General features: G+C 35.5%; 2 protein-coding genes across 6 annotated transcripts in view; one reads left to right on the forward strand and one right to left on the reverse strand.

The window, feature by feature from the left end:
• LOC107584725 (BTB/POZ domain-containing protein 10-like) overlaps positions 1-2,697 on the forward strand; it is a 4,996-nt gene extending 2,299 nt beyond the window's left edge. The window contains exons 4-6 of the mRNA XM_016271439.1: positions 90-245; positions 1,072-1,182; positions 2,531-2,697. Coding sequence (XP_016126925.1) covers positions 90-245; positions 1,072-1,182; positions 2,531-2,697 — 434 coding nt within the window. The remainder of the gene's footprint in view (positions 1-89; positions 246-1,071; positions 1,183-2,530) is intronic.
• Positions 2,698-3,912: 1,215 nt separating this feature from the next.
• The window catches only part of LOC107584701 (aryl hydrocarbon receptor nuclear translocator-like protein 1), a 24,248-nt gene continuing 6,887 nt past the window's right edge, over positions 3,913-21,273 (reverse strand). Inside the window, exons 2-21 of one of the 5 annotated variants that reach the window (XM_016271407.1) lie at positions 20,046-20,110; positions 16,661-16,729; positions 15,065-15,212; positions 13,883-13,903; positions 13,544-13,612; positions 12,021-12,059; positions 11,684-11,710; positions 11,409-11,566; positions 10,445-10,524; positions 10,265-10,357; positions 10,056-10,173; positions 9,382-9,531; positions 9,046-9,292; positions 7,260-7,366; positions 7,019-7,169; positions 6,843-6,928; positions 5,597-5,693; positions 5,397-5,493; positions 4,745-4,838; positions 3,913-4,665 (exon numbers count right to left, since the gene is read on the reverse strand). In XM_016271407.1, the coding sequence (XP_016126893.1) occupies positions 4,514-4,665; positions 4,745-4,838; positions 5,397-5,493; positions 5,597-5,693; positions 6,843-6,928; positions 7,019-7,169; positions 7,260-7,366; positions 9,046-9,292; positions 9,382-9,531; positions 10,056-10,173; positions 10,265-10,357; positions 10,445-10,524; positions 11,409-11,566; positions 11,684-11,710; positions 12,021-12,059; positions 13,544-13,612; positions 13,883-13,903; positions 15,065-15,204 (1,926 nt within the window). In that variant the 5' untranslated portion in view covers positions 15,205-15,212; positions 16,661-16,729; positions 20,046-20,110 and the 3' untranslated portion in view covers positions 3,913-4,513. Of the gene's footprint in view, positions 4,666-4,744; positions 4,839-5,396; positions 5,494-5,596; positions 5,694-6,842; positions 6,932-7,018; positions 7,170-7,259; positions 7,367-9,045; positions 9,293-9,381; positions 9,532-10,055; positions 10,174-10,264; positions 10,358-10,444; positions 10,525-11,408; positions 11,567-11,683; positions 11,711-12,020; positions 12,060-13,543; positions 13,613-13,882; positions 13,904-15,064; positions 15,213-16,660; positions 16,730-20,045; positions 20,111-21,273 lie in introns of all 5 variants that reach the window. The other 4 variants (XM_016271405.1, XM_016271404.1, XM_016271408.1 and 1 more) reach the window with 4 other exon arrangements.

Below are 21,273 nucleotides of genomic sequence, written 5' to 3' on the forward strand. Positions count from 1 at the left end.
GTCTTACCTTAGACCCGCCCTGAGTGAGCTGTCATCAGTCTGCCACTGTTTCACTGCCGGAGCTGATGTAGACAAGAATGACTCCTAAGCGATTGAGGTGTTCTGCGAGGAGATGGTGCTTCCTCTGATGGTGGCAAGCGCTCAGAGCGGAGAGAGGGAGTGTCACATAGTTGTGCTCACAGACGATGACGTGGTGGACTGGGACGAGGAGTACCCACCTCAGATGGGAGAGGAGTATTCACAAAGTAATCACACACACTTGTTTGTATTATCTTGAAAACATTTCATAAGTGTTTAGTGATGCACTGAAATATATTTTGTACCAAAACTGAAAGTTTTTTTATTTTATTTAGCCGAAAACTGAAAATATAGTTTCTTTAGTAATCAAATAAGTAATCAAATGTATTTAAATATCAGCACTCCAAATAAAAACGGAACAATTTTAAGTCACACCTAAGGAAATTTTATATCAATATTTTAGTTATATAATTATGTACTCCAATTCATGGTTGAAATCTACACTTTTAAACGGTGGCTGTAATTATATATTTTTATTAAAAGATTTATTTGAGCATACATTAATGAAGACAACATGTTAAGTAAAATATAATGAATATGTAGTATAGTACATCTGTTTAGCAAAATGCTCCTCTTTAGAGTTATTTTTTAGCCAATTAATAAACTGGACATTGAATAGCATCCTTCTGTAAATGTAACGTTACATGACATTTTTTACCAACTGTTTTAGTGACGTCTTGTGGTTGAAATCTGAGCAATTATTGAGCTTATTGGGATTATAGACCTCAGCCAGGTTGGCGGCTTATTTAATTTTTGATACGAATAAAAACAAGGTTGTGAGAGACAGAAGCACAGTGTTCAATGGACTGTACTGCTGTTTAACAACAGACCGAAACATCTTTACGAAAAATACTTTCAGTAGACAAAAACAGTTTTGAAAAGTGCGAGTTGCCAAAAAGAATGTGATCTATTTTTGGTTGCCAAAATTTCATTGCATCTGCATTGTTTTTCTGAAGCTTCAGCAAATATATATATTTTTTTCTCCCCTTTTAGTTATCTACAGTACAAAACTCTATCGTTTCTTCAAGTACATTGAAAACCGTGATGTAGCCAAATCAGTTTTAAAAGAGCGAGGACTGAAGAAAATTCGACTGGGTATCGAAGGTCAGAATCCTTTTGTCTTTCATACTATTTTTACAACATTTCATATTCGAATGAATAGGTACAATCTCATTTTAACAATTTAAAGGGATAGTTTACCCCAAAAATTGTATTCTCTGAAGTAGCAATGAATCAAATATGGCAACAGTTATCAGGTTTGACGTTTTTGCTTATTCAAAGATTTTTTGTTATTGTATTCAAATCTAACATTATATTGACATATATAAAAACGTATTATTTGTATATCTGATTTGCCGAAATGTACTAATAGCCAATGAGATGCACACAAATTTGATCAAATGAAATGATCACTTTTTTCACAACATTTACTTGAAATGCATTACAAATTTGAAGTCAGAAATGGCCTGCTATACATTCACAAAGTAGAGTCCGTAGAACTGGGTCTAGACGTAATGGCCAAATATTTGTCGATCAGTCTTCCTCTAGACGAAAGGTGCCATATTTGATTTGAAAGCTACAAGCAAGGGCAAGGTTTAGCATGAGGGTAAATATAATGACAGAATTTTGTCAAAACCAATTCATTGGTTGTTGGTGCCAGACAGGCTGGTCTAAGTATTACAGAAACTCCTGATCTACTGGGATTTTCATGCCCAACCATCTTTAAGGTTTATAGAGTGTAATCCGAAAAAGTGAACACATCCAATGACCTGCAGTTCTGTGCCTTGTTGAAGTCAGAGGAGAATGCCAAGACTGGTTCAAGCTGATTAAAAGCCAACAGAAACTCAAATGACCACTTGTTGCACAAAAACACGAAAGCATGGATCCATCCTGCCTTGTATCAATGGATCAGGCTGCTGCTGGTGCTGTAATGGTGTGGTGGATATTTACTTGGCACACTTTGGGGCCTTTAAAACCAACTGAGCACTATTTAATAAGCACCTCAATCTGAGTGTTGTTGCTGACAATGTCCATCCTTTTATAAGCAGTGAACCCATCTTGTGATGTCTACATCTAGCCACAAAACATACCGTCAAACTAGCTTCTTGAACATGACAATGAGTTCATTATTCTCAAATGGCCTCACCAGATCTCAATCCAGTAGAGCACTTTTAAAGGGATCGTTCACCCAAAAGTGAAAATTTTGTCGTCATTTACTCACCCTCATGTCGTTCCAAACCTGTATGATTTGCTTTCTTATGTTGAACATAAAAGAAGATATTTTGAAGATTGCTGGTAATCAAACAGTTGGTGGTTGCCATTGACTTCCATAGTAGGAAAAAAAAAAAAACTTTTGTGTTCAACATAAGAAAGCAACTCACAGGTTTGGAACGACACGAGGGTGAGTAAGTGATGACCGAATTTTCATTTTTGGGTGAACTATCCCTTTAAGATTTGGTGGAACAGGAGATTCACATCATGGATGTGCAGGCAACAAATCTGCATCAACTGTGTGATGATATCATGTCAATATCAACCAAAATCTTAGAGGAACGTTTGCAGTACCTTAAATCTATGCCAAGAAGAACAGTGGCAGTTCTGAAGGCAACCCAGCACTAGGTATAGGTGTACCTTATAAAGTGGCCAGTGAGTGTATTTTCATGCTTTACCAATGGAGACAATGGTGGAATCAGTACCAGACCGAATTTTCATTTTTGGGTGAACTATCCCTTTAAGATTTGGTGGAACAGGAGATTATTTTCATGCTTTACCAATGGAGACAATGGGGGAATCAGTACCTGTATGGCCAAAGACACAAAAAAACAAAAAACAATAGCATACACAAGCTGAAAATATTTGATGTTGGAGAAAATCCTGAGTAATCATCCCCAAATTCTTTCTATTTTGGTTGGACAAGTAAGGGAATCAATTATTGTGTAGATCACTCTCTGAAAGTCATCAAAACACACATAAACATAAATACATGGTCAAATACTGTTACATAAAACTCAAGAGACAATCAGGCTGAGCCAAGTTACTGTAACATAAGTACAGTGGTGCTATAGGTACTTAAAGTACACAACAAACAGCGATCTAACACTATAGCTAAAATACTGACTAAACCTTAAATCTAGCATTTACTATTTACTGTACTGCAGTTCATTGAATTATCAACTGCTAGATCAGTGTCTTTAACAAGTTATGAAAATATGACACGGTGGGTCTCACCTTCAAACCTTTTCAGTCGGAAGGACTAAAAGACTGTTCAATTTCTACGCGAATCATGGGTACGGAAAAAAATTTCATTTTTGGGTGAACTATCCCTTTAAGATTTGGTGGAACAGGAGATTATTTTCATGCTTTACCAATGGAGACAATGGTGGAATCAGTACCAGTATGGCCAAAGACACAAAAAAACAAAAAACAATAGCATACACAAGCTGAAAATATTTGATGTTGGAGAAAATCCTGAGTAATCATCCCCAAATTCTTTCTATTTTGGTTGGACAAGTAAGGGAATCAATTATTGTGTAGATCACTCTCTGAAAGTCATCAAAACACACATAAACATAAATACATGGTCAAATACTGTTACATAAAACTCAAGAGACTATCAGGCTGAGCCAAGTTACTGTAACATAAGTACATTGGTGCTATAGGTACTTAAAGTACACAACAAACAGCGATCTAACACTATAGCTAAAATACTGACTAAACCTTAAATCTAGCATTTACTATTTACTGTACTGCAGTTCATTGAATTATCAACTGCTAGATCAGTGTCTTTAACAAGTTGTGAAAATATGACACGGTGGGTCTCACCTTCAAACCTTTTCAGTCGGAAGGACTAAAAGACTGTTCAATTTCTACATGAATCATGGGTACGGAAAAAAATAACAATGTAAAGGGAAAGAAATGTATATATATTTTATTTTAAAATATATATTGCTGCCCTTTCGGTTCATTTCAATCATGTGCATTCAGATAAAATACTTGTACATGTTAGAATACACATATCTATGATACACATTTGATTTTTAATAAGCATCCCAACAGGATTTGTGGTATTTAGTTGTTTGACATTCCGTAGACTGAAACAGTGCCCTTATTCACCGTACCAGCACTGATAACGGGTGTTGTAAGATGTTGAGCGATCTAACATTGTGTTCCAACCAGGTGCTATAGAATCTTTTGTCCTCAATGAAACTGAAACAACGAAATCACTCATTTGACACAGTTGTAGAATGAGGCTGTGGACCAATGAGATTTTGCTGTGGGTGGAGCTACCTGAGGCACCGTGTCAAAAACAAACGTAACGTCACCAAAAAACTGTCCGCATGCGTTGACTGTCAGGGTCATGGCTGGTTTTGAACGCGAGTGAGATGGATTGATGTCGTACCCCGTTAGGACTGGGAGAAGGTCTCCTTCAGGGCTCTCACAGAGGCCAGGGCAGGTCACTGAAGTCCACGGGACCTCCCAGACCTGCGTCCGCCTCAAGCAGGCTCATGATGATGGCCATGGCAGCCTCATCGTTGCTGGAGCCCGGCTCGTCCATGATGTCACCGATACAGATGTGTGATTGATCACCTGCAGATCAGAGACGGTATTGTGAACTGTTCAAAAGCAACACTGACCAATCGGTGATCAGATCACCTTTAAAACTTACTTAAACCCGAGCTGTTAGAGTAAGGATATCCTATGCTGTCCTGGCCCGACACCATCCCTGCTGAAGGTACGTCTGGACTTCCACTGTTTGAAATCTGAGCAGTTAGGGAAAATATCAGATGCTATTAGATTGATATGATCACATTAATGTAACGTTACATGAACTTTCTGTACATCTAAATATGTTTGTCTATGAGTCTAAACCTTAAAGTGATACTCCACCCAAAAATGAATTCTCACATCATTTAGCCTAATTTTACCCAGATGTATACAAGTTTTTTATTCTTAAGATGAACCTCTTATAGTGAGACGACAGACACTGAAAACACCACAAGCATCATGTGTGTTTTAGTATGTGTACAGTAGTAGACAAAACTGTGCCGCTCATTCACTCTGAGACGGACAGAACATGCTGATTACAATAGCAGGTTTTTTTTTTTTGCTTTTACATTCACAGACACTAGTCCATATCGTGATTTGATTAAATGTACAGCCCTATTATATTTACTCATCCAAAATTTGCCAATTTCTGTGACATTCCTCTTTACTCTACATTTAATTGTTATGAAGGAATTTGATGATTCTGCCCATGTTTTCTGTATCATGAGAATCATATGGTCATAGTGTTCCTGTAAGTGAAGCACAAACGTTACCTTCCTGCTCCCCGGTGAGGATGTGTCAGGAGGGGGTGTGCTGTTGGAGATGTTGAGGGGACTTGAGCCACAACTAGAGGGAGATGAGCCTCTGATCCTGTCAATCATATCAATAACAGGTAAAACCAGCTGCAGTGTCACCAAGATCATGACTCGATTTCAGATTATTCCACTTGAACTGTGTAAACCGATCAGCTCACCTTTGTATCTCTATCACTTCCTCAGCGATCATGCGGCCAATCTTTCCTGCTCCGGGTCTTGTGCCTCCAGGGATTCCAGGGACAGTTTTCCCAGAGCCTGTAGAAGTACATTTAAAAAGGCCACCGAAATACTATTAAAGGATTTTTTATGTTATTGAAAGCGGTCTCTTATGCTCACCAAGGCTGCATTTATTCAATCAAAAATACAGTAAAAACGGCCAAACATTATTGTTTTTGGTAACACTTGCCTATTATTAACATATTGGCTGTTTATTAGTACTTATAAAGCACATATTCTGCATGACCATATTCTACATCTCTAATCCTACCCAACACCTAAACTTAACAACTACCTTACCAACTATTAATAAGCAGCAAATTAGGAGTTTATTGAGGCAAAAGTCGTAATTAATGTTTTTTTTTGGAATTGGACCATAAAATAAAGTGTGACCTTGTTTTCTATTTTAATATATTATAAAATGTAATTTATTTATCTGATGACAAAGCTGAATTTTCAGCAACATTCTCTGGTATTCAGTGTCACATGATCCTTCAGAAATTATTCTAATATGCTGATTTGATGTTCAAGAAACATGTATCACCATTAATGTTAAAAAAAAAAAAAATCTTCTTTAACGATGCAGAAACTGTGATACATTTTCATTCAAACGTTTGGGGTCAATTTAAATTTTAATCAATAATATTACGATTCTAATTGAATTTTGTGCTTAATTGTGCCCCATATTTCCAAAGGCTCTTTTCACAATTTCCTTTCACTTCATGTAAACACATGAAAGTAGTATTTGTTGAATCAGTGAATCAAATACTTAAATGTATGATGAAAACATTAATTTCTTCAATATAAACTGTTTTTTTTTTTTTTTTAAGAATTAAGAATTTAGAGGAAATATGTGCTTTAAATGTCATAAAAATAATGACACCCCATAGGCAATTTCTTTATGCTTAATATCATTTTTAATTATGCAAACAAAAATGGGGGAGGGGGGTGTTAGGTAAGAAATTTAATTATTTGTATTGTTTTGTCCTGTATTATCTGGGTAAACCCAAACAGCGAAATCCTATTGGTTCAAAATCCTACAATTAAATATGTCTTCTGATCGGCTGTGATGTTGAACTGAAAAATGACTTGTCGCAGGTAACCTGTTGTGTCTGGTTAGGACATGCCTTAACAGTCACTAGATTATTTGTTGTGTTAGGATGTGGAGAGTAAATGAGATCTGCCTACCGTCACCAGCTGTAAGGATGCTGTCCATGCTCTGGGGGGAGGCCGTGAGCTGAGGATAACCAGGCTCTGCTCCATCAAGAGAACTGCTTCTGAAAACACAGCCATTCAATTTACTAAACCAAACCATCAGAACATTATGACAACGTATTTTATCATTAGAGGTTTTGTGCACTTACGAGACAACTGTATTAGTTGAAACAATGTATTCTACTTCTTTGGTCCAAGGGTTCATGAAACTGAACCAGCGACTTCTTAAAGTTATAACAGAGCCATCTTTAATCTTGAACTTGTAACAGTTAGTGTTGATCTTCTCTCTCATCTGCAGCACTGTAAACAGAGACATACAGATTGCGAGGTCAGCCACAGAAATCTGGCCATGCATGCTACACTTTATGGAAAGCATTGCTCTAATGTTACCTTGTCTGTGGCATTCAGCAAGATGTCCGATGTCATCCTGATGGAAATACTCATAGAATGACGTGCCCAGCAGCTCTTGAGGTAGATAAGCAAGAATGGCCGTGGCTCTAAAATGAAGAGGCATATACATACAGTATTGGGAAGTAACTAGTTACATGTAATGACTTTATATAATTTAAATAATTACAAAATAAATGGAACTGTAATCCATTGCAGTTACTGAGAAAAAAAAAAAAAGAGTAATTAAATTACAGCTACAGCAAGATCACATTACAGTAAGATCTGCCTCTAATTTTGAGTGCAACAGTTCTCAACCAATAGATAGAAAGTCCCCGTCCTACATGCATTCTTTTTGGATAAGCAAAAACAGTATGTTTAAATGGGTCATATGATGAAACTTTAAGTTTTTCTTTGTCTTTGGAGAGTTACAAGCTGTTTGTGCATATATAACGTCCGCAAAGTTGCAAAGACTAAAGCCTTAAACCCAAAGAGATATTCTTTATAAAAGTTAAGACTCATCCATGCCTTCCTAAAACGCCTCATTTAAACCATTAAGCCAAGCAGTGCCTTTGTCACAGTGTATTTTTAGGTGCATTGTGCACCCTATATTCCCACCTCTAGCCAGGCCGTGACCTTACGTCAATCTGCACCATTTATCCATGGCAATATTTGGATAATGACCTGCATTGTGCTCACGAAACCAAATAAGCTGTCACGCTAACATGAAGATTGGTCATAAGGTCAGCATGGGATACCAAGCATTTGATCCCAAATCAGTTTATCCATCAGTAGACAAAACAAACATATCCCAACCTATTATCAATTTTACTCAACATGTTTGCTTACAATTACACTAATGTAATTTAGTGTAGAGGCCTCCTGTAGCGAATCTATGCGTTTTTGTAAGAAAAATAATCATATTTAAAGTGTAATAATCAATTTAATCTAGCTTGCGCTCCCTGTTGTACACGGAAGCAGCTCCGGGCGGATGGCGTAGAACGTCGGCGTTGCGAATGCGCCGCTCAGAAGTGATGAACGCGGAAGCGCAGGGGAGAGAACAAAACAAAACAATGGTCACGAATTAGAAGTACAAAACGAGGATTTGTAAAGAAGAATGTCGGAGGATTTCGATATAAGCCAAGAGGAGACTGGTTTTCCTTTGCTAAAGTAAGGAAACTGCTTCCTTTGCTCCTGTCAACAAATGTTGGTTTTCACGAGACTCACCAGCGCATGCGCAACGTCGACATCTTACGTCATGCTCCCGGAGCTGCTTCCGTGTACAACTGACTGACTGATGAACTGCAACACCCGCTGACTGCTATTAAACAGCTTGGAAGATCAAAGACAATTTTTAATATAACTCTGATTGGATTCATCTGAAAGAAGGAAGTCATATACAACTAGGATGGCTTGAGGGTGAGTAAATAATGGGCTAATTTTCATTTTTGGGGGAACTATCCCTTTAAGCAAGTTAAGGTGTGGTCACATTTTCCGTTACCATTCTTGCCGGCTAGCAAATGAACCAACCGTAAATAACTGCTTTCCAAACCACCTCTTAATGGAAAATGTTATCATTTGAATGTGTGGTGAGTAAACACTCTCAGAATGAGTGCCTCATCCACTGCGGATCTTTAGTTTTGCTTGTTAAATTATGAATCTGACCAAACTTGAACTTCATTGTTTTGATTCCCACTGACATTGTCTGGATTTTGCTCGAGAAATTGTAAATGTGACTGCACCTTTAAACTGCAACTGCATTTCAGGGCACCCAGTGGTCACTACTTGCCTTTGGTCCACAAAGACAAACTTCCCATCAATGGCATGGCGCGAGACATACTCTGTGGGCTTCACCCGGATGTCTCCGTTCATGGGTTGAGGCACAATCTGAGGATGTAATCGGCCAATGGCCACTAAGCAGCTGAGATTACAGCCTTCATTATCAGGCTCGTTGTCTTCATCTAAGCCCATCTTTGTGGGCGGCCAGCTCTTTAGATAGCCAGTGCTGTGGATGGTGCAGAAGCTCTTGCGATCAGCTGCAGAGAGCAATAGAAAGCAATAGTTATGACGATAAAACTTTTAAAATATTTTACAATACGCAAAGTCAACGAAAGAACTGATTTACCTTTCTTTTTGGAGCAAGTTGAGGGAAAATCTTTCTCCTCCATTTTGACAAGGGGCCTGTTGCACTTCATTCTGCAGAAGAAGGAGCGGCGGGCCCCCGAGCACAGTCTGGAGGGACAAGGGGCGATGTCTGTCCTGACTGGCAGCCCAGCTGAGAAAATAACAACGCATTTTCAGATAACCTCAAAAAATTATCAAATGTATGTGATTAAAGGCTGGTATACACTACTTTTTGCCCCAAGATTTCTGTCCCAATGTGCAGTCTGGACTAGTAGATGTTAATTGCTGAAAGTCAGAGTCAGTCTGCAGATTTTAGACAGTCGGAGTTAAAATTGTGTAGTGTATGATGGGCACAGACTGATTCTCTCCAGTCAGAGGATATCAAACATATTTGATATTTTGAGCTGATTTTAGAGCACAAGCTGTTTTTCTTTGTCATGTTTCTCCATGCAACATGGTGCATGTTGAGAATGACTTGTAAGTCTGGTAGAGATCCTCAGTCGTTTACTTTATGATGCCCAGTTTTTCCCCTGTAACCATTTACAAAGTTGGAAATTTGTATAATCCCAAAAAAGGACAATACTAAATGTTACAATCTCAAAAGTCGTGAAGCGTATTTCAGCCTTTTAAGGTTTGTCTGCATAATGGTGTATTTTTTAGCAGGTGCTATCTTACTTTTAGCATCGATGAGTCTTTCGCGTGGGGCTGTGTCAGATGACGAGAGCTGCTCTTTGACTTTTGCAATGTCTTTAGGATGCAAATAATCAAACAAACTCTGGCCAATCAGGTCATTCTGGGAGATGGAGAGAGCAGGCAATATAGTGAGTCATGATATGATTCGCATACGCTTAGCGGTGATTCATGGTAGCATTAGAAGGCCTTACCTGACTGTAATTTAAAATTTTGTAGACAGACTCTGACACAAAAAGGATCTTTCCCCGATCACAGCCCACAACGAAGAGAAAACCGTCAGCAGCCTGAGATGCAGAGTGAATCACCAGTGAGTCACAGCCAGGGTTTGTAACTCAGCATAGCACAAAAGGACTTTTCTTTAGCTCACCTACCCTTAATATTAAGTGCTTCAGCTCATCGTCTGATAAAAAGGCTGGCTTGTAGTTAGCTTCAGTGTAAGGGTTTGCAGCACCTAAAAAGACAGTAATATAATACAAACATATATACATAAAATTAAAAATAAGCATATGTACAAGTATTTTTGTTTTGTGTATTTGTACACCAACTAGTCAAATAGTCAAAACATAATTTGAAGTACATGAATTAACTGTGTCATGGTGACAGAAAAAAAATGATGGGAGGAAAAATTATATTATATGCTTTTGCGTTAATTCACAAAATGTTTGCGTTCCCCCGCGAAACTTCTTTTGCATTCATGGGGAACTTTGCGTTCGCTTACAAAAGTATTTAAATATAGTTAATAATATTTCCACTCTATTCATATGATTTCCATCACTAGTTTTACACTTGCTCAAAAAAAAAAATTTAATAAATGGGAGGGAAACTTTTTTTACAATTGCCATGGCCCCTTAAAAGATTGACCAACCAATACTGATTAATTTTGTAAATTATAATATGGCTTTTTTTTTGTTTGTTTGTTTTATTAAACTGATATTTGTTTTATGTACTTTTGCACAATGGAACTACATATTCACTGGACTACAGTACCTCAATAAAACCATAATATTCATTAAGAATAATATCAGATATAATAATGTACATCATAAAATAATTTTAGATTGCAAAACAACTTTACATAAATATAATAATTTATTCCAAATATTCATTTAATGCATATGCTTATTTAAGCTTTTCAAAAGGAAAGCACGGATTCATCAATTAGTCTGTTTAAACTGAAACCATTATTGGTAATACAATATTTGTGAATAAAATATAAATGCAATGTAAATGTCATATTTTAGGTCATTTTTATGTATAATAGTACTCAACTATAAAATCACTTGAAATACAAAATTAAGTATAAAGATTACATTTAAAAAGCCAGCTGAATCTCACCTCGAAGTGTTTTCATATGCTGGACCGCCATGCGCAGCACCGTGAGTTTGTCCAGCTTGCGGGACATGGCATTGCAGTTAGGCAATAATGAAGCCAGCTCATCAATAAAGCTGTTCATCTTGTCTCTGCGTCTCTTCTCTATCTGACTGTGAGCCTCCCTGTTGACAACCAAGAGTCCAAAACAATGTTACAACTGGAAGAAAAGGCATAGGACCTACAGTAGCATATGATCTATCCACTAATAATAATTAAAAAAATGCTCTGGATCACAGCACCTTGAATTCTTCATCTGCTGATCGACCCTGTTGAGAGAAAAATGAGTTTAACATCTGAGAAATAATAAATCACGTAGGCTAAGTATAAACACCAGAACCTACATAAACAGATCCAGTCACAGGAGGAATAATCGTATTATTAATCTCTGAAAATATGGCATTCAAAATCTAAAGTGAACAAGGTTGAAAGATTTTGAAAAATAGGAAATGTATAAAATTCTCCTTAAAGCAAAGGGCCACAAACTGGATTTTTTTTTTAAAGTCTGAAAAAATGCAAAAAATAAGCATTTTCAGTGGTCATTTATGCTGTATATTTATGATAGATAAACCAATTTACCTTCCAAGTTGTTTGTCCATGTCTATGTCCATACTGTCCCTTAAAAATGAACAGTAACATTACATTAGCTTTAATAGTTCACGAATCAACCTATATAAAGTCATTTGAATGGGAAAATATCTAAATACTGAAAACTAAATATACTCAAACGTATTTGAAATACATTTATTTCATGCCAAGTATACTACAAATACATTTACATATTTATGTACTTAATAAAAATACCCAGCAATTGTTATTTTAGTATACTAATCTGGTATACTTAAAGTCTGCTAAATTGGAACAGCCAATTTTGTACTTACTGCACTTTAATTGTGCGGAAGTCCAACTAAAGATATACTGAAGGATATCTGGTTGTGCTAAAGTGAAACTATTGCAAGTATACTTCAGGTGCACTTTAAAAATGTTGCATTTAAAGATCAAAATTATTCAGATCATACAATCATCATCAATAGTGACATTAAAACACATTTTGGGCTTGATAATATGTGCACAAGTAGTACTCCAAATAAAGTTTAATTATCATTGTTATATCGGTAAGCCTCAAGTGATAGATATGTCAGTAAATATGTTAATAGAGTAGACTTGAAAATATGAAATAAATGTGTTTTAAATACATGACTTTTTTACTAGGGTGATTTGCAAGTAAAAGGAAAAATCATTTCTCAAAACCAGATGAAAAATACTTATTTTTTCTCTTCCTTAACTTTCATTATAGTCCATTAATGTTTAGGTTAAGAGCACATCTGATTCATTTATCCTCATTACAGGATAAGGATCTCACAATATGGTACCAGTTACAAGTATACGATGACTTGATATGATGTAACTCCCATTTCACACACCATCAGCTCCAGCTTGCCCGTTTCATAATGGCTTGTTTCATAACCGACCAGAATAAAAGAAACTGTACACGTTGTTTACCTGAGGGCTTGACACTGATAACATCAACCATAGATTTTTTTCCTCCATGTTGGTTAAATAACTGTTATGTGTTTTCTATTAGAGCAGACTTTTTAGTCACCTGAACCCCTATGACCAAACATATTTACTTGATGGATAATATAATGTGAACGTCACTTGTTCTTGTTTGCAAACAATTAAAATAACTAATGTGATACTTTTCGTTTTACAAACCCTTGCATTACAAGTTACTGTTAAAAATGAACCACAAAACTAAAGCTACATATAACACAATACCTGCTATTATCCACTATATTCAGACACTAAGAGTTATAAACTAATAAAAGGGGTGAATTCACACAGAATGAACCGTGACTAAATTGTGCAGATCGTGTTTATTTGCACAAGCTGTTCGCATAGTTTTAGCACCTGATTCACCAAAGTCTCTCCAGCAGATATTTGTGAACAATATTTGCCCTTGAAACACTTTGCGCTCCGTCTGTTTGCATGGAGCGAGAATATCATATTCAGATATCAAAGGTGCTAGATTACATTTGTGCAAAACAAGAACAGACTGGACAGTTTGGATATTTTGCAAGACTTCATCCATACTCACTGACCATTCACTCTCAGTGGACTGTGTGAGCTGTGAGCTCGGGATGAGGAATCTCATCCATGAAGCCTCAGATCTAAGAGGATAAAATTGGTATTTTTCTCAAAAACAAGGGGTGAGTTCATATATTTCTTTTCTTTTAATCAGATGAATAACGTGCCTGTCCTCAAACAAAGACACACTTATAATTAGGTACAGTTGTGACTGCAGTTTAGTGATTTAGTGATGTTTCAGTGATGGTTATAGATTTTTTGTAAAAGAAATGGAATGTTAGTTTAATTGAACATTAGTTTTGGAACACTGGGGTATTGTAAAGTGAAAGTAATTGAAATGTTTTGATACTTACTCAAAAGAAAATCCATCAATTCTGTGAAAATAGAGATATTGACAAATTTAATTTCAAGTCATCTCATATTAAAGGGACAGACCACCCAAAAAAAATTTAATTCTGTCATAATATACTCACCTTCAAGTTTTTTTTTCTGTGGAACATAAAAGAAGATATTTTGAAGAATGTGGGTAGCTAAACCGTTTCAGTTTCCATTGATTCAATTGCATTTTTAGTCCTTTTCATGGAAGTCAATGGGAACCGAAACTGGTTACTAGCATTCTTCAAAATGTCTTCTTTTATGTTCCACAGAAGAAACAAAGTCATACAGGCTTCATGAAGGTGAATAAATTACAACCGAATGTACATTTTTGGGTTGACTCACCTTTTAAAACTACAAAATATGCAAACTCATGGTAACATAGTAAATGTCTATGGTTTATAGCTGATCAGCAATAAACTTCTGTGACAGATAAGTACAAACGGGAAATGTGAGTGGAGAGAACTGTTTCCTCCCCATCCAAAGCATTCTGTAATTAGTGTGTTTGTTTTGGAGTGATGTCAGAGTGATAAGAGAACACAGATGTTCTAACTTTCAAAAAATAAAAAATAAATAAATAATGCAAGTCTGCGCACATATTTTTGTACAATATACACTAGCATTTAACACTTTTACAAGAAGTCTCTTCTGCTCACCAAAGCTGCATTTTATTTATCAAAAATACAATTTACAGTAAAATTGTAAAATGTATATTTTTTTTTTTTAAATGGCATTTATTTCTGTGATAGCAAAGCAGAATTTTCAGCAGCCATTACTTCAGCCTTCAGTGTCACATGATCCCTCAGAAATCACTCTAATATGAAGATTCAGTTTTTAAAGAAACATTTCTCATTATTATCAATGTTAATAAAACACTGCTTAATATTTTTTTTTTGTTAAAATTTGTAATTGAAATCTTGTGTAACACTATAAATGTCTTTACTGTCACATTTAATCAATTTAATGCATCATTGCTAAATAAAAGAATTTGTTTCTTTAAAAAAAAAACCTTACTGACCACCCTAAACTTTTGAAAGGTAGTGTAATTCCAGACAAAGGGCCTTGAACCTCATCATGAATTCTGCTTGAGGTCCAATATGAGCACACACATGTGAAAGATGATGAACAGCGTTAGAGGATCTGTTAGGACTTGCTCTTACTGATAGTCGGTGATGCTGCCCTTCCTCTTGCGGGTGTAGTCCATGCCTGGCGTACCCATGGAGCTGCTGATCAGATCAGAGGAACTGGGAGACATGAACTCATTCATCGTGGAGGAGATATCCATTCTTTGGTCTGCCATTAGACCATCTGCAAACCACAATTTAACCCCTTAGTTTATTGTATTCTGTTATGGTGAGAAAAAAAATAAGTCAATTTCACAAACACTTAAAGTTCATGATAGTAAACATCTTTAAAAGAGCAAAAACTAAATATAAAGGTAATACTTCTCTGGTGCTCTTCGGTCACTTTTTGATGTTTTGAATTTTTTTAAATCACAGCTTCATCGGAATGATACAAAACTTGGTGACTTTTATGTCTTTTGGAACGTGAACACACACAAAAATTGAGGGCATGATTCGAGCAGGCTAAGTGATCGTAAAAAAAAAATAGTCACACGTCTTGGTCTTCGGTCAAAAATAACTGACCATAGGAAATGAATGGGAAATCGACAAAAACACAAAAATTCTGAGAATTATGCACAATGCAGATAAAAAGTACACAGCAATGACGGGGTGAAATTCTAAAACATCAAGAGTGTAAAACCAACACATCCACTCACACACACTTATACACACACACACCAATGGACTGGCGTGACTGTAACACAGCAAATATGTAAAATAAAAGCAATAATTAAACTACAATGCAGTAAAAAAGTGGACAGCAAAGAAGGAATTACACTTTAAAACATCAAGAGTGCAAAACAGACACATCCACTCACACACACACACACATACACTCACACAAACACACACACATACACAATTATACACACTCAAATGAATTGGTATGGCTATACTCATATAGCCAAAACGAGTCAGAAAACTGAAATCAGATCAGACCCAGAAGAATTAAGCTCTGATAAAACATTCCTGTTCATTTTTGTTACATTTTTATAGAATTTTAATGTTTTGTGTAACACAATGCTTTCTCTGTGTTCAGGTTTGACTGTAGTAATAATACAAAAACTGACGCTTCAAATCAACATTTAAAAATAAAATAAAAAATAAATCTAAACCTTTACAAAAAGTTGTCTTTGAGAATGTCTAAACATATATCTAAACCCAACTTAACAAAAATAAGTATTTATGTCTAAAAACAATTCGAGAATTTATAGGCTTTTATATAGAGCTATATAGGAATCTATGGGCTAAACCATGGAATTGCAGATGTTTTTCTTATTTTACTCCCACCAGATGGCACTAATCAGGCTTCAAAAATTGGATTTTAAAGGCATTGACACTTAACATGAAATACTGCATTCATTGAAAAGTAATATAAAAATATATATTTTAAAAAATGTGTATTAATTTCAATGGGAAGAAATTGATCATAATTATTGCATAAATATTAATTAGTACCATGAAATTATCTCAAAATACAAAAATTAAAAAATGTAAAATATTATAGAACAAAAATATGTTACATTGATTTTACTGGGGGGAAAAGGTTCAATTGTAGGTGTCCAGTCACTTTTGATCATGAAGATCACAAGTGTGACTCCCAAGTGAGGAGCAAAAGAAGGTTAAACTCACCACAGAGAGAGAGACGAGTGCTGTTCTTCCTTCACCATTTCCTGAGGCTGAGTCTGATGAGATCCTCCTCTGCAAGAGAAGTTGTGGTAAAGCAGGATATACTGTATAGTCTCCACCCTACAGAGTTTAAGCATTTCATAACCCAGACACAAGAGAGGGGTTTAGATTATGTAAGTGAGCAGACAGACACATCTCAGTGTCATATACTGTACAATGGGGTTCAAAAGTCTGAGGACAATAGTAAAAATCGTTTTTGTGTTTTTGTAACCTGAAAACAAACCAAAGTTTGACCAAATTTGAATGTTTTACAAGCTGTTGTACTCAATCTACATGCTTCCTGTCCTCTGATTGATAGTTTACACTTTTTAGCAAGTAAAATGCCTTTTAGTATAATTTAAAAAATGTCCACCTTTAGGTCATGGTACATGTGTCTTTTTGCTCTGAAATACGTAATCATTTGTATCAAGTAAACATAATGAAATTTATATTGTTAAAAATATTTCAATAGAACACTGGAAACATGGCAAAATTCATTAAACATGATACATCAGGCTTTTGAGGAACATTTGTTTGTTCATCTCTCAATCATTGTATTGCATTGCCTTATATGCTTTTCTCCCACAATAAAAACTACAGCTTTGATCATAAAACTAAGCATTTACATTTTTCATCTTACTAAGACATACTGTATTATTGCGAGACATGGAGTGACAACTGATATTCATATGCATTTTATGTGAGTAGTCTGTTATAGGGCTGTCAAAAAATAATTCGAATTTCGAATATTCGTCGACTTTAAAATAAAAATTCACATTCGAACGCAAAAACGTTTTTTTTTTCACAGATAGTCATGTTATCTTATATGCTTTGAATAAACGTGCACTGGTCGATGTGCCCTCTTGTGGCCTCAGGAGATAAGCCAAAAGCTTTTCTTCACCCTAACTGAAATGATGCATTTTAAATTCGAATATAATTCGAATTTTTATCATATTTAAGTACAAAATTCGAATTTCGTTTTTCAGCCATTTTGACAGCCCTAGTCTATTATAATGTTATAAAGATCTACATTACAAGACTTTCATCTTACTTTTATCTTTAATTTCATTTTACTATCTGGCTTACTTTTATATAAATGCCAGCAACTGCACCAAATTGCATATTTTTGCTCATTTTGGGCCTCTGAATAAAACTGAAGTGTTTTGTTCCTCCTTATGTATGAGCTCCATATTCTCCTATATCATACTATCATGTATCAAATATGATACTCAACAGAACACATATACATTAAATGAATGAATGGATAAAAATGACAAAGAAACTCCATGCGAAAAGTATCACATTTGTAGTTGAACTGTAGTTAAACACCTCTTAAATTGCTTAGCTTTTCACCGCAACACAGTCTGTTTTCCAGGGAACAACACATCTTGAAATATGCAACATCTTTTTTATTACATATCATTGTCTTAAGGCTGTCTCTTCAATGTTCCCCTTTGTCTTCATCATTATCTTTGACCTATTTTTCACCAGCTGACACTTGATCCAGGTGACCTGACAGATCCAGGGTGCCGTGACACTCAATTAATCCTGCTATGTAACACCCTGATCGCCCCACGCCACCAGCAGCCCACATTCGATTATGATCTGGCACAATCTGTTCTCTTTACATTTACAGGTCAGACTGACACCTGCTTCTATTCAAGCCAGTAATTTGCATTGTGAAACATGAAGCTTACAGAAAAGTATAGAAGGACACTGATAATGTCAGAAGTCTATGACAGATGGATTATGGAAACGGAATGCCTTACAACAGTAATAAGAAGCACTGGAGTCTGACCTTGAAGAATGCTCTACATTTACACATCATGCACCTCAATGACATTTCTGTCAGGAAATTATGGCCCTATGAAATCCATTTTATTTTGTTTCCAAATTCCTTTTTTACATTTGATTGATTTTTCTTTTAATGGTTTTGATTGTCAAATTAAACTTTATTAATCAAATTTTGTATAATTAATTAAAATCATGAAACGAACAATTTTTATCAGCGATTTATTTAAAAAAGCAAAACAAATAAATAAATAAATTTAAAAAATATATATATGAACATAAATGAAAATATAAATGTTTAAGGCCCTTGAAATGTTTTTTTTCTTTCAAATGCAGCTTTATTTTGACCAAATTCTGTTTTCCATTAATTTTCTGGATTCCATTTTAATGGTTTCATTACATTTTAATAATCAAAAGCATCTCTAACTGATTTTTTTTAAAAGTATTACTTATTATTACGTATTAAATAATTTCTTATTCAAACAGAGATGGCGACAAAGAGGCAAAACTTACGGACTGCAGCTTTAACAGCTTTTAAAAAACAGTCATAATAGTGCTCTGAAAAACAAATAAATCAAATGATCCAAATCAACAACAAGGTCATATCAAGACGATGTAGGCTACATGAAACCTGTAAATATCAGGTCGTAAGACAAAGACACAAGCAGAAGTTCATAAAAGCGGCAGTGAACGTAAGTGACTTCAGTAAGTCTGTTCACTTACAGGATGTTATTATCCTTAATAAAAAGACAGGAAAAGGTAAGATGTGATTTGTGTTGGTTATGGTTTTCATGATTGACTAATTACAGTGAGCAATTTGGTATTTAGGAAGCACATCTGACCTATTTAAGGAAAACTTGAAAACCCATCAAAAGGCCCCTGGGGGGGGGGGGTGAACACATAAGAAGAAATTTATCAGAATGTCCACGCTGCTCTTTTTCATACATTCAAGGTGAATGCTTGAGGATGAGTCTCAGAAAACTTGTCAATAAACCTCATTTCAACTCAATTGAAATGTAATTTTGCATTGTGACATTATTCTTTACAGGGCTTCCCAAATCTTCTTGCCGATGGAATCCCTAAGACGTAAAACATTTACTTAGTACCCCCTGATATTTGAAGTTAATGTTTTAATCATTTAACAACACAACCACATTTTCATGGTTCTCTAATGTCGGTTGTTCTAAACCTTGGAAAATTACGATTATTATTATTTTTTAATTATAGAAAACTTCATAGGGTCCATTTCTGAAAATATTGTCACATTATAAAATAATCTCATTTTTTCTAAAAACAAAACACCATAAAAGTAGTTTATACATCTTTATACAATTCATGATATGCACAATGTGCTCTATTTCAGCTCATATGATGCCATGCAACAGCTTTGCATGAGACACAAACTGACATTTAATTCATTAATCATTCAAAAATCATTCAGTGACTTGAAGGTGAGTAAGTAATGCCAGATTTGTATTGTTGGATGAAGTATGCCTTTAATAAATTTGGTGGAGAAATTAATTCCACACAATGTTTCCAAATATCCTAGAGCACATACCTCAGAAAACAGCTGTCTCCTCACAGCGCTGGCTTCTGCGGAAATACACAAAACAGGCACTGGACCTGAGAGAGAACACAGGCCATAGACAGATGCAAGGGTAGGGAAAACAAAATGAAAGAGCATATGAACATTAGGAAAGCAGCGTTGCTCCACAAACTGCTGTGCTGTTTGTATGAGGAATAGTATCAGCTGTTTGTGACTGCAGGGACAGCAGATGGGTTCTGTGCACATGCTGTACAGTTAGCAGAGGATCAAGGGAGGACAGAAACTCTTGAGTCCTGCTGGACGCACTGCAAGCTGCTTAACCGTACCAGATCAACAGATGCAGTGAGCTCACCTGCACAGCGTGAAGCCCGTAAGCCAGGTGTCATAGCACTGCCTTGCAATTAACCAGGTGTCTCACAGCATGAGAGGGCTGCTTACTGAAGCTGAATAAGATTTATCAGTTAAGATGATGTACACGACTACTCAAATGATTAGACACAACTGAACTGATGTTTCCCATGATCTTTAAATCTTAAAATTAATACATCTGTAATTATTAAAATCATTAAAAAGCTTGCATATGGATTCGCACGTCTCACGTCTTGTCAGCCACGTTACAGAAAGGATGCATTAAATAAAATAAACAAAAAACTATATTATTATATAATATAACTACAATATTCTATTTCAAATAATTACTTTTATTTTCATTTTATTCATCAAAGAATTCTAAGAAAATGCATCACGGTTTCCAAAAATAAAAAAAATTTAAATTAAGCAGCACAACTATTTTCACTGATAATAATAATAATAAATGTTTCTTGAGCAGCAAATCAGCAACTCTGATTATTTCTATTAATGATGCTGAAAATTCATCTTTGGAATAAATAATATTTTAAAATATATAGAAATCGAAACTTTGAACTGTTATAATATTTCAGATTATTACAGTTTTTATATATTTTTAATCAAACAAATGCAGCCTTGACGATAAGACACTTCTTTCAGAAACATTTAAAAATATTACAGAAGGTTTTCAGGCAATTTGACAACAAAATATAGCATGACAGTATGGTACCACAGGGTTTTGATCGTCGACCTACGCTAGCCCTAGGACTATTCTTGTGTTTTGCCCACCATATACCTGTCTGCTTTTATCTGACCCATGCCTGTTTCTTGACCAAGTCTCTGTCTTCTCCTAAATAAAAGCTTGCATATGGATCCGCACGTCTCACGTCTT

This window comes from Sinocyclocheilus grahami, unplaced genomic scaffold, assembly GCF_001515645.1.
Source record: "Sinocyclocheilus grahami isolate Dianchi unplaced genomic scaffold, SAMN03320097.WGS_v1.1 scaffold62.1, whole genome shotgun sequence".
NCBI lineage: Eukaryota > Metazoa > Chordata > Actinopteri > Cypriniformes > Cyprinidae > Sinocyclocheilus > Sinocyclocheilus grahami.